We start from the raw sequence: 14,464 nt of genomic DNA, 5'->3' as shown, positions 1-14,464 counted from the left end.
CTCTCTGAAGTTGCCAGATTATATTCCCTACAGTACGCTATGAAAGTAGAACGCCACAAACAGCAAAATGTAACATATCTACTTTCATAGCGTGTTTTCAGGAAATATGGTTAGTATGGCCCGTCTCAGAACTGTGAAACAGTGTTTACCAGGTACCCTGTTCCTCAGTGAGAGGCCAATGTTAGTTGCCAGATTTGATAGTATTTGTGAATTCCGGATTGTGTTGGAGAATGTGTGTTGCGACACTGGTCAGTGCCATACACTCCATTACAGAGTGTTGGAATCGGCTAAACATTGATCATTGAGATTGGAAATGAATGACAGGAAATGAAAGAGACTGGGTTTTATGTCTCTGTAGAAGGACAGATAGCTGTGGAAAGTGTTGGAATGTGTTGGGGGACGGGAGCAGAGCACCGTGTTGATACAGGAAAGACAGATGGACATCTGTGGATTAGATGAAGGAGGGGTTGAGGTCAGGAGGTGAGGACAGGTCACCTAAAGGGAGTAATAAGGGTTTGGGATCTTGTTACTCTTTTCCTGTTAAGCCATAAGAAGGATTGGAGAGAGGGAGTGTCTTTAAGTAGGATGTATATAACCAATGGAGAGAAATGTTTTGCTGTCTGATTACAGCTGTACAGAACCTTTGGGAAGAATTCAACTTGGTTAAAGCTTCTCTAGTATCCGTGAGTTATTTACTCTGAAAAATAAGATCCCAACAAGAGCAATATTCCAGAATTCTATTACACTCTAATGGATAACATAAATTCTCTCATTACTTAGACAGATAAATAAAGCACAATACACTGTAACTCTAAACCACAGTGATTATCCAGTAATAACCTACAGTATGTCCTGTAATGCGCTAAAATACTCTTTGTGGCAGGCAGATGATCTGGCTAATGTCTAGGCTTTAAATCAACACACTAATTCACAGTTAGTAACTGAAATATTTGTTTCTCCAGTGGCGCTGAACTTCCAGACGGCAGGGGAAGAGATGGACTTGAACCGGGGGCGCTTTTTACCCAACGGCCTTTGCGGATACGTCCTCAAGCCCTCCTTTCTGACCCGCCCTGACTGCAACTTCAACCCCGAGAACACGGGGGGAGGACCCGGACACGACCCCACCCTCCTCACCATACGGGTAAGTGGGCGTTCCTGGATTTCCCGACAGCCCCCCAAATCAATCCAATTTAACGCAGTTCTATACGACTTTGTCAATCCGCCAAGAGGCCATTGAGAAGGTAACAAGTTCAGACTCGCAAAAAATAAATGCAATGTATAGGAATTAAAATCAATGCCTCACTTTTCTCTAATGCTATTTCTCACAATCCCGTTTGTCCCATTCCTGTTTTTCCCCAATCCCATTATAACCAATCCCATGCAGGTGATTTCAGCCCAGCAGCTTCCCAAGCCAGAGTGGGATAAACCCAGCTCCATCGTGGACCCTCAGGTGTGGGTGGAGACCCATGGCGTTCCCATCGACAACAACAAGAAGATGTCCCCCCGCGTTGACAACAATGGTAAATATACAGTGCATTTGGAAAGTATTCAGACCCCTTGACTTTTTCTACATTTTTTCAGTGGTGGAAAAAGTACTCAATTGTCATACTTGAGTAATAGTAAAGATACCTTCATAGAAAATTACTCAAGTAAAAGTAAAAATCACCCAATAAAATACAACTTGAGTAAAAGTCTAAAAGTATTTGGTTTTAAATGTACTTAAGTATCAAAAGTAAAAGTATAAATCATTTTAAATTCCTTATATTAAACAAACCAGGTACACTCCAACACTCCGACAACATTTACAAACTAAGCATTTGTGTTTAATGAATCTGCCAGATCAGAGGCATTAGGGAGGACCAGAGATTTTGTGTGTGAGTTGGACCATTTTCCTGTCAAAATGTAACGAGTACTTTTGGATGTCAGGAAAATGTATAAAGGAAAAAATACATAATGTTCTGTAACGGCATTCTTCGTTTGTCGAAAGAGAGTCGGACCGAAATGCAGCGTAGTGGTTACTCATGACTTTAATAGAAAAAAAATGACACATGAAATAACGATACAAAATACAAAACAACAAACGGAACGTGAAACCTAATTACAGACTATCTGGTGAAACTACACAGAGACAGGAACATTCCCCCAAGAAATACAAAGCGAAACCAGGCTACCTAAATACGGTTCCCAATCAGAAACAACGAGAATCAACTGACTCTGATTGAGAACCGCCTCAGGCAGACAAGCCTATACAACACCCCTAATCAGCCGCGATCCCAAAACTACAAACCCCAATACGAACATACAATATAACATAAACCCATGTCACACCCTGGCCTGATCTAATAATTAAAGAAAACACAAAATACTAAGACCAAGGCGTGACAGAACCCCCCTAAGGTGCGGACTCCTGGACGCACCGCAAACCATAGAGAGGGTCCGGGTGGGCGTCTGTCCATGGTGGCGGTTCCGGCTCGGGACGTGGACCCCACTCCATTAATGTCCTAGTTCTTCCCCTTCGCGTCCTGGGATAATCCACCCTCGCCGCCGACCATGGCCTAATAGTCCTCACCCAGAACCCCACAGAACTGAGGAGCAGCTCGTGACTGAGGGGCATCTCGGGACTGAGGGACAGCTCGGGACTGAGGGGCAGCTCGGGACTGAGGGGCAGCTTCGGGACTGGGGCAGCTCGGGACTGAGGGGAAGCTCGGGACTGAGGGGCAGCTCGGGACTGAGGGGCAGCTCGGGACTGAGGGGCAGCTCGGGACTGAGGCAGCTCGGGACTGAGGGGAAGCTCGGGACTGAGGGGCAGCTCGGGACTGAGGGGCAGCTCGGGGCTGAGGGGCAGCTCGGGGCTGAGGGGCAGCTCGGGGCTGAGGGGCAGCTCGGGGCTGAGGGGCAGCTCGGGACTGAGGGGAAGCCCAGTACTGAGAGAAAGCCCAGTACTGAGAGGAAGCCCAGTACTGAGAGGAAGCCCAGTACTGAGAGGAAGCCCAGTACTGAGAGGAAGCCCAGTACTGAGAGGAAGCCCAGTACTGAGATGAAGCTCAGGCAGGTAGTAGGCTCCGGTAGATCCTGGCTGGCTGGCGGATCTGGAAGATTCTGGTTGACTAGCAGATCTGGAAGAGACTGGTTGACTGGCAGTTCTGGAAGAGACTGGTTGACTGGCAGATCTGGAAGAGACTGGTTGACTGGCAGATCTGGAAGAGACTGGTTGACTGGCAGATCTGGAAGAGACTGGTTGACTGGCAGATCTGGAAGAATCTGGTTGACTGGCAGATCTAGAAGATCGTGGCTGACTGGCGGATCTAGCAGCTCTATGCAGACTGACAGCTCCTTGTAGACTGACAGCTCTGGCAGCTCCTTGTAGACTGACAGCTCTGGCAGCTCCATGCAGGCTGACAGCTCCTTGCAGACTGGCAGCTCCTTGCAGACTGACAGCTCTGGCTGCGTCATGCAGACTGACAGCTCTGACTGCTCCATGCAGGCTGACAGCACCCTGCAGACTGACAGCTCCTTGCAGACTGACAGCTCCTTGCAGACTGGCAGCTCAGGCTGCTCCGAACAGGCAGGAGGCTCCGGCAGCGCTATAGAGGAGGAAGGCTCTGATAGCGCTGAACAGGCGGGAGACTCCGACAGCGCAGGAGGGAAGGAAGGCTCTGATAGCGCTGAACAGACAGGAGACTCCAGTAGCGCAGGAGGGAATGAAGGCTCTGGCTGTGCTGAACAGGCGAGAGACTCCGACAGCGCAGGAGGAAGGAAGGCTCTGGCTGTGCTGAACAGGCGAGGCGCACAGAAGGCCTGGTGCGTTGTGCTGGAACTGGTGCTACAGGATTGAGGACACGCACAGGAAGCCTGGTGCGGGGAGCTGGTACCGGAGGACTGGTGTGTGGAGGTGGCTCTGGATAGACCGGACCGTGCAGGCGCACTGGAGCTCTTGAGCACCGAGCCTGCCCAAGCTTACCTGGCTCGATGCCCACTCTAGCCCGGCCAATACGAAGGACTGGTATGAACCGCACCGGGCTATGCACCCGCAATGGAAACACTGTGCGCTCCGCTCCATAGCATAACACGGTGTCTGCCCGGTCTCTCTAGCCCAACGGTGAGCACAGGGAGTTTGCGCAGGTCTCCTACCTGCATTGATTATGCAAGAATGGGCTGCCATCAGTCAGGATGTGGCCCAGAAGTTAATTGACTATGCTAGGGCGGATCTTGAAAAAGAAGGGTCAACACTGCAAATATTGACTCTTTGCATCAACTTCGTGTAATTGTCCATAAAAGCCTTTGACTCTTATTAAATGCTTGTAATTATACTTCAGTATTCCATAGTAACATCTGACAAAAATATCTAAAGACACTGAAGCAGCAAACTTTGTGGAAATTAATATTTATGTCATTCTCAAAACTTTTGGCCACGACTGTAGATCATTTTGTACCTGTTTTCTCCAGCACAAGGTCCTTTGCTGTTATTCTGGGATTAATTTGCACCTTTCGCAATTGTTGGAAAAATTACCTAAGTGTATGTAAACATCTGACTTCATCTGTATTAGGAAAGTTGATAAATAAATATTGTAGGCCTAGCCTATAAAAAGCTGATGAGATCCTCCTCTTTTTAATAGAAGCCATCACTGTTTTCTCACGCAATTGCATAGCCTATAGAAATGTTGCGCAACATGAGCTCATGAGCTCTCATGAAGTGTTTGATTAGATTTTTGATTTACATTGATGTCAGCGTGATTAGAGGGACAATAGAGTGCTGAGTACCAGCCAGTTAGCAAGTTTGGTAGGCTACTAATGACCATCAGCAGCATCAGAGCTTAAAGAAGCCTAATTACCGTGACTAAATGGTCTCGTGGAATTTGACTGCCATCATGGCTCGTGACCGCCGGTGTGGCGGTAATACGTTCATCGTAACAGCCCTAGGACCTACTCCATTTCTCTTTACTTGCCCCGACACCACCTGTAGAACAGCAAATTTAGCAAATTTTATTAATCAATTTATGTGTTAACCTAACAAAAAAACAACACAAAAATCTAATTATTTTGATCATTTCTGGGAGTAAGGAGTTCCTATGAACTGTAAGAGAACATGGGCAAGTTTGACATATAAATACATCCCAAGATTTATGCGCCATAGATTTATGCCCATTGGCTGAGGGAGAGAAGGTGATAATTGCAAGAGTGTGCCCATAGGTTAAACAGCAAGCGTGAGGAATGTGCAATTATTGTTCCGTGCTCATATGCTATAAGGTAAATAGTTCAATGACATTCTGCACATGGCTAATAGAAAAGAGGAGGAATGACATGCTGATGAGGAGAGGAGAGTAGAGACTATGCCAATGATAATAGTGTTTGTAAACACTAACTATTTTCATGACATAGACTGCTATGATTCCTTATCAGTGTAGATGAAGGGGAGGGGGCATGTTAAAGAAGGATTTTTAAGCCTTAAGATAATTGAGACATGGATTGTGTATGTGTGCCATTCAGAGGGTGAATGGGCAAGACAGAAGATTTAAGTGCCTTTGAACGGGGTATGGTAGTAGGTTCCAGGCACACCGGTTTGAGTGTCAAGAACTGCATAGATGCTGGGTTTTTAATGCTCAACAAGTTTTCCGTGTGCATCAAGAATGGTCCACCACCCAAAGGATATCCAGCCAACTTGACACAACTGTGGGAAGCATTGGAGTCAACATGGGCCAGCATCCCTGTGGAATGCTTTCGACAACTTGTAGAATCCATGCCCCAATGAATTGAGGCTGAGGGGAACGGGGTGCAACTCAATATTAGGAAGGTGTCCCTATTATTTTGTACACTCAGTGTATACAGGTAACTGCCAAAATAATGGAAACACTTGAGTAAATGAGGGAAACAAAGTATATTGAAAGCAGGTGCTTCCACACAGGTGTGGTTCCTGAGTTATTTAAGCAATTAAAATCCCATCATGCTTAGGGTAATTTATAAAATGCTAGGTAGGGCATTATTTTGGACATTACTTTGGTTACCATGGCTATGCCCCGATAGAATGACAATGCCCCCATCCACAGGGCACGAATGGTCACTGAATCGTTTGATGAGCATGAAAGAAATGTACACCATATGCCATGGCCGTCTCAGCCACCAGATCTCAACTCAATTAAACACTTATGTGAGATTCTAGAGCGGCGCCTGAGACAGTGTTTTCCACCACCATCAACAAAACGCCAAATTATGGAATTTATCATGGAAGAATGGCGTTGCATCCCTCCAATAGAGTTCCAGGCACTTGTAGAACCTATGCCAAGGTGCATTGAAGCTGTTCTGGCTCGTGGAGGCCCAATGCCCTATTTTGGTGTTTCCTTTATTTTGTCAGTTACATGGACATTCCCGCTATGCACATGCAGTAGAAGAGGAAGCAGTGTGAATTGTATTGTGCTTACTGAAAGAAGTAGAGTGAGCTATCCATTCAGGCCAGCCTTACTGATTGAACCTACGTTATCAACTACATTTCAATTGACTGAATAAACTGAAATTCCAATTGAAATAGAATTGAGCCCAAACCTGAAGTACGAATAGAAGATCCATGAAAAATGTTTTGCGTTGAACCCTTCAATCTTCCCCTTTCCTATGGTTTGTCAGGGTTTAACCCTCGGTGGGACTGTACCTTCAACTTCACTCTGCATGTCCCTGAGCTGGCTCTGGTGCGCTTCATGGTGGAGGACCACGACTTCACCTCCAGAAACGACTTCCTGGGACAGTTCACTCTGCCCTTCACCAGCCTCCGCACAGGTGTGTGAGTGTGTCAAAATAACATATCTTACTGTTTAGACTAGAGCCAATAAATCAGTTTTTCTGATCTTTCACCTCTGCCTTCTCACCCCCAGGTTACCGTCATGTCCACCTGCTGAAGGTCGATGGTTCCAGCCTGTCACCCGCTTCTCTGTTCATCCATGTTAAGGTCACCCCCTGCCACAGTAGCCCCTCCAAGGCCTCAGCCAAATCTCCGTCCTCAACCAAGATCGTAGCCAAATCGCCAGCCATATCTCCAACTACGTCCCAAGCCAAATCGCCAGCCATATCTCCAACTACGTCCCAAGCCAAATCGCCAGCCATATCTCCAACCACGTCCCAAGCCAAATCGCCAGCCAAGAAGCATTAAGTCTCTCCCCAGGCTCCACCAAGTAACCCAGGGTTAAGATGAAACTCATTCTGTCCTCTACTCTTTTTTTTATGGTGTAGTAAACATGTTTGTAGTCCATTCCCATTTAAATTTTGTTAATTCTGCCTCTGCTTCACTCACAGTATTATTTTTTAAAGAGAACATGACAACTAACCACTGTTCTTGGTTCCTCCCAACTTGAGTGATCTAAGTAGTGGGCCCAAGTGGAGACGGTCTATATCATCAACAGTGTGGCTGTCATACTGTATACCATTCATTATCTAACAGCATATCTATAGTAATGAAAGTAATGAACTTCGATCTCCAGTTATTCTGTGAGACAACTGGACCAGGATCTCTGGCCGGCTCTTTTGTGTGATGATTGGACCAAACACAAAAAGAGTTACCAACCAATAGCCAGCCAGGGTATTGGGTCGATGGGACATCCCTCGACAACCATTGTTGAGCAGGCAAACCGTCCAAACAGAACTTTGCATATTTGAAGCATATTAAAAGGTTTTAAGAAATGATTATTCACACCAGTATTTTTAAAGAATCACATTCGTACAGGGTGTAACGTATTTGGTCCTTACAGAGGTTTACTCTATAGTATAGAGTCTATACCGTCCCTGGATTCAATTCTGCCCTGATTTATGGCTACTGTTCATCAAAGGACTTATCAGTTTTCCGAGCCGAGGCATCTTTAGAGATGTAACCATATAGAAGTTTGATTTTATATTTATCATTTTCGCATTATACTTTAGTTATCTAGTTGTTGTAGATAGATATAGTTATCGTAGCAATACTAGAATATGCACTATAGTAGGTCTTGTTGCCTTTTTGTAGCACGTTTTGAAGATATGAAATATATTTACAATATGTTTGTAGCATTTCAGATGGGTCTAAGAACAAAAAATGTAGAACAAGTAACCAGGTCCATGATGTTTTCAAGTCTTTGTTTTATGATCTCACTGTTCAAGCGATGTTCAAGTTCTATAGGCTGTGTCTCAATAGTTGGAAGTAGTTTCTTATCCTGTGTCCTTGTGTCCGTGATGGCCGTTCAGGCTGGACATGTCAAATGAAGTGTACCTTTCCTGAAAGCCTTGTAGCTAATGTGGAACTTTAGAATTCTTCTGACGACTCAAGACCGTGGCACTTGAAGAACAGCAAAGTGCATCGTTTGACAAATCGAATTTGTTGAAGCAGAGAAGATTGTTTTTAGAATTGTTCATCTCTGGCGGCTGTGCGTCTGGGTTGTGGAGAGAAATAGCATTGCCTCGTTAGCTAAGGAAAGTCGGAAACTCACACGAGTGCCATTGATTTGAGTCCATTCACCTATCAGTGATTAAGGAAAGGAGATGAAGGAAAAGGTTAAAGGGAAAAAAAGTAAGTCATTTTGGAGTATTGAGACAGCCAGGTATACTGTAAAAAGATGTTATTGAAACTAAAGATGACAATCTTCAACTTGGGACAAGAAGTGGGGTTAGTTTGAGACTCGAGCCTTTTTAAATGTTTTAAAGTGATTTCAATTATTTTAAATACATTATCTATTGTCCGTAATGTATATCATGTCATCTTTGAAAGAAGGGTTTTAACATCAATATTCTTGTTTATTACCCAGATTAGTTTTGTTGTAGAATGATTTGATAGACAATTTTTATACATATTTGCTGTAATGTAAACCAATAACATCCATTTTAGAATACTTTTTAAGGAATATGTTTTTGTAATAGTTTACATTGTGTCTCAGAGTAGGAATGCTGATCTATGATCAGTCTTGTCTTTTAGATCCTAATGAATACGATGTTATGGACAGGGGGGACCTGGTCCTAGGATCAGCACTCTGAGATGCTTTATACATACATACTGGTCTACTCCTCAATGGTATTGTATGGATTCAAAGAGAGATGTGATGTTTATGTAAAAGACCGAAGTGAAGTTGTGAAAATGTCCTTCTGTGGCAAAGATAGGGAGAAAAATGCATATTGTAATTGTTGTGCAAAATACAATGTCACGCTATTATATATGGTATTTATTGCACGTATTTTGGCTATAGCTTATTTATTTTGTACAGTGATTTTCCAGGGCAATGAAAAGTATTGTTTTAACTCAAGGACACTTTCAGGTTTCCAATACCAGACATATTGTATCAACAACAAGTGTTCAAACAAAATGTGATTTAAAAAAAAATGTTACTGGAGGAGATGGAGTAGATATTGGATGATGATGATAATGAGGGGGAGGAGGAGGAGGGGGGTAACAGGATTCAATTCACAAAACTGACTGGGAAATTACAGTACAAATGTGTAACGTATGTTGGGTTTATCCTTTAGTTCTATTGTATTTTTTGCTCTATTCAGTTCTATTATATGACAGGTTGCTGTCCAAAGTACACTTCTAAATGCCATTTCTCTTTCATTCTTCTGTATTGTCTGGCATATCTTTTTTAAAAACTGTCATCCATCTTCCATTATCAGCGTTTCTGCATGTAATACAGGTCTGTTATATAGGATTATTAAAGGCCCAGTGCACGACTTTTGCCCCCCCAAAATTCAGGGGGTTCTACAGCGCCCTCAGCACCCTCAGTACCTCTACTTCCTGCTGCAATGTGTATGTTTATTGTAGGTTGTTCTTTTTAATGACCTCTTTCATAGTGTTTTTTTACTCTTGTACGTTTCAGAGCTTTCATTTCTTAACTTTAACGCTTGCGGTTATTGAATTCTGCTTATTCCTATCATAGAAGATTTATTTACGTCATGTGACTCGACTGGTACACTGACCAGGATGTTGGATGGTGTAGTCCGGGTGACCCAGATGCTCTTGTGTCAGTTTTGCATTTCCCTCACTAATGGTTAAGGTTAGGATTGGGGGAGGGGAAGCAGATCCGAGATCTGTACCAAGGGAAAACTTCACCCCGGGGGCATGTTGAATTCACAACACTGTCAGAATCTGGTACTATGCAACAATATACTGATAAAAAAAAGTTTGAGTTAAAAGAATTTGCGTTAATGCAATGTTTACAGTATTTATATCTGGCTGTAATAACTGAATCAATTAAAAACAAAAATAAATAAACGAAAAGTGGTGTAATGTATCCTACAAAGTGTGGACATACTTGCCAATGGTATTTTATTAGGATCCCCATTAGCTGCTGCGACAGCCAAATAGGCGAGAGGTGTTGCTTTATCTGTTTTTTGAGCAATCTTTGATGGAAGGGAGTTCCATGCAATAATGGCTCTATATAATAATATACGTTTTATTGAATTTGTTCTCGATTTGGGGACTCTTAAAAGACCCCTGGTGACATGTCTGGTGGGGTAAGTGTGTGTGTCAGTGCTGTGTATAAGTTGACTATGCAAAGAATTTCCAACACATGAATGTTTCGTATAAAAACAAAGTTCATACTGCACATTTTTGAAAGATTTGATAATAGCATATTAGACACAGGATCTTATTCCTCATACACCGGTATGCATTACCATTTAAAATGAACAACAGCGGCATTTTGTAGTGATGCTGTAAAAGGCATTGTAGGTTACTGCAGATGTTCTTGAAAAGCAGATGCTGCTATACTAGTGCACTCAGTGCCACCTCTGCTTATACGCAGACTATGCGCTGTGCGTAGGGCCTCACGGCTGCTAGGTGGCCCCAGAGCTCCAAAAAGGAACTCAGTCAGCATCCTCAACTCAAATGTTGAGAGCAGTGGAGGCTGCTGAAGGGAGGACGGCTCATATTAATGGCTGGAACAGAGTAAATGAAATGGCATCAACACATGGAAACCATATGTGTTCGATGTATGTGATACCATTCCACTGATTCCCCCTCAGCCAGTGCCACGGCCCGTCCTCTCCAGTTAAGGTGACAAATATGGCACAAAAATGGAATACACAAGGTGCAATTTAGAAATGTGTTTGTGCATAGCAGTTTTCCACTTGTTATGTCAGTCACTGACAGTCACTCAATTAGCCCATGTCAGCAGTGCTCTGGGGTACCTGATATGCAGAAGGGGCCTTTTTGGGGCCTATACCTAATCTTGCTTTGGCCCTTACACGGGCTAGAGACGTGACTGAGTGTACTGCATGTGCTACTCTTGTCTCTACCCAGCAGGTTATGCTGTAAAGTCACACTGCTGATAAGCTGTCCGTAGCTGCCTCATTCAAATCAAATCACATTTTATTGGTCACATACACATGGTTAGCAGATGTTATTTTGAGTGTAGTGAAATGCTTATGCCTCTAGATCCGACAGTGCAGCAGTATCTAACAGGTAATATCTAACAATTCCACAACAAAACTTAATACACACAATCTAGAAAAGGAATGGGATGAGAATATATAAATATAAAATATATGGATGAGGAGTGACAGCGGCTAAGATGCAATAGATAGTGTAGAATAGATAGTGTAGGACACAGTATAGGACACAGTATATACAGTATACAGTATATACAGTTGAAGTCAGAAGTTTACATACACTTAGGCTGGAGTCATTAAAACTTGTTTTTCAACCACTCCACAAATGTCTTGTTAACAAAATATAGTTTGGCAAGTCGGTTAGGACATCTACTTTGTGCATGACACAAGTCATTTTTCCAACAATTGTTTACAGACTGATTATTTCACTTAGAATTCACTCAATTATAATTTATTCAATTCCAGTGGATCAGAAGTTGACATACACTAATTTGACTGTACCTTTAAACAGCTTGGAAAATTCCAGAAATGTATGTAATGGATTTAGAAGCTGCTGATAGGCTGATTGACATCATTTGAGTCAATTGGAGGTGTACCTGTGGATGTAGTTCAAGGCCTACCTTCAAACTCAGTGCCTCTTTGCTTGACATCATGGGAAAATCAAAAGAAATCAGCCAAGACCTCAGAAAAATAATTGTAGACCCCCACAAGTCTGGTTTATCCTTAGCAGCAATTTCCAAACGCCTGAAGGTACCACGTTCATTTGTACAAACAATAGTACGGTGGTCCTTCTGTAGCTCAGTTGGTAGAGCATGGCGCTTGTAACGCCAGGGTAGTGGGTTCGATTCCCGGGACCACCCATACGTAGAATGTATGCACACATGACTGTAAGTCGCTTTGGATAAAAGCGTCTGCTAAATGGCATATATTATTATTATTATTATAAACCCCATGGGACCACACAGCCGTCATACCGCTCAGAAAGGAGACGCAATTCTGTCACCTAGAGATGAACGTACTTTGGTGCGTAAAATGCAAATCAATCCCAGAACAACAGCAAAGGACCTTGTGAAGATGCTGGAGGAAACAGGTACAAAAGTATCTATATCCACAGTAAAACAAGTCCTATATCGACATAAAGGCTGCTCAGCAAGGAAGAAGCCACTGCTCCTAAACCGCCATAACAAAGCCAGACTACGGTTTGCAACTGCACATGGGGACAAAGATTGTACTTTTTGGAGAAATGTCCTGGTCTGATGAAACAAAAATAGAACTGTTTGGCCATAATGACCCTCGTTATGTTTGGAGGAAAAAGGGGACGGCTTGCAAGCCGAAGAACACCAACCCAACCGTGAAGCACGGGGGTGGCAGCATCATGTTGTGTGGGTGCTTTGCTGCAGGAGAGACTGGTGCACTTCACAAAATAGCATACTTCCAAAATAGCATACTTCCAAAGTTGTGGCAAATTGGCTTAAGGACAACAAAGTCGAGGTATTGGAGTGGCCATCAAAAAGCCAAACCAATACCTTGAGATTATTTTGACATTTCACATTCTTAAAATAAAGTGGTGATCCTAACTGACCTAAAACATGGAATTTTTACTTGGATTAAATGTCAGGAATTGTGAAAAACTGAGTTTAAATTTATTTGGCTAAGGTGTATGTAAACTTCTGTCTTCAACTGTGTTTATGAGATAAGTAATGCAAGATACAGTGCCTTGCAAAAGTAAAGTGCCTTGGTGTCATTTAAATAGATTTTTATTTGGATTTTATATAATGGACATACACAAAATAGTCCAAATTGGTGAAGTGAAATGGAAAAAAATACTTGTTTCAAAAGATTAGAAAAAATAAAATACTGAAAAGTGGTGCATGCATATGTATTCCCACCCTTTGCTATGAAGCCCTTAAATAAGTTCTGGTGCAACCAATTACCTTCAGAAGTCACATAATTATTTTAAAAAGTCCACCTGTGTGCAATCTAAGTGTCACCTGTTCTGAAAGGCCCCAGAGTCTGCAACACCACTAAGCAAGCGGCACCATGAAGACCAAGGGGCTCTCCAAACAGGTCAGGGACAAAGTTGTGGAGAAGTATAGATCAGGTTTGGGTTATAAAAAAATATCGGAAACTTGGAACATCCCACGGAGCACCATTAAATCCTTTATTAAAAAATTGAAAGAATATAGCACCACAACAAACCTGCCAAGAGAAGGCCGCCCACCAAAACTCACGGACCAGGCAAGGAGGGCATTAATCAGAGAGGCAACAAAGATACCAAAGATAACCCTGAAGGAGCTGCAAAGCTCCACAGTGAAGATTGGAGTATTTGTGCATATGACCACTTTAAGCCGTACACTTAAAGCTAGGCTTTAAGGAAGAGTGGCCAGAAAAAAGCCAATGCTTAAAGAAAAAAATAAGCAAATACGTTTGGTGTTCGCCAAAAGGCATGTGGGAGACTCCCCAAACATATGGAATAAGTTACTCTGGTCTGATGAGACTAAAATTGAGCTTTTTGGCCATCAAGGAAAATGCCATGTCTGTCTGGCGCAAACCCAACACCTCTCATCACCCCGAGAACACCATCCCCACAGTGAAGCATGGTGGTGGCAGCATGCTGTGTGGATTTTTTCATCGGCAGGGACTGGGAAACTGGTCAGAATTGAAGGAATGATGGATGGCACTAAATACAGGGAAATTGTTGAGGGAAACCTGTTTCAGTCTTCCAGAGATTTGAGACTGGAACAGAATTTCACCTTCCAGCAGGACAATGACCCTAAGCATACTGCTAAAGCAACACTCAAGTGGTTGTTTTAAGGGGAAATATTTAAATGTATTGGAATGGTCTAGTCAAAGGCTCAGACCTCAATCCAATTGAGAATCTGTGGTATGACTTAAATGTTGCTGTACACCAGCGGAACCCATCCAACTTCAAGGAGCTGGAACAGTTTTGCCTTGAAGAATAGGCAAAAATCCCAGTGGCCAGAGACTTACAGCTGTAATTGCTGCAAAATGTGGCTCTACAAAGTAGAGGGGGGTACTGACTTCGACAACATGTCCCGTGAAACAGAATATGTTACAATCCCGGATATCTCTTTGGATAGCAATTTTTGCCCTGATTTTGTCGACTTTGTTAACT

General features: G+C 43.1%; 1 protein-coding gene across 1 annotated transcript in view; it reads left to right on the top strand.

Annotated features, from left to right (window-relative positions):
* The window catches only part of plcd3b (phospholipase C, delta 3b), a 48,337-nt gene extending 38,094 nt beyond the window's left edge, over positions 1 to 10,243 (top strand). The window contains 4 exon segments of the mRNA XM_052487199.1: positions 963 to 1,141; positions 1,385 to 1,520; positions 6,616 to 6,765; positions 6,861 to 10,243. Of these exon segments, the coding sequence (XP_052343159.1) occupies positions 963 to 1,141; positions 1,385 to 1,520; positions 6,616 to 6,765; positions 6,861 to 7,135 (740 nt within the window). The 3' untranslated portion in view covers positions 7,136 to 10,243.
* The last annotated feature ends 4,221 nt before the right edge of the window (positions 10,244 to 14,464 follow it).

The sequence above is a fragment of the Oncorhynchus keta genome, chromosome 3, assembly GCF_023373465.1.
Source record: "Oncorhynchus keta strain PuntledgeMale-10-30-2019 chromosome 3, Oket_V2, whole genome shotgun sequence".
NCBI lineage: Eukaryota > Metazoa > Chordata > Actinopteri > Salmoniformes > Salmonidae > Oncorhynchus > Oncorhynchus keta.
This window is presented reverse-complemented; position numbering and strand designations above follow the sequence as displayed.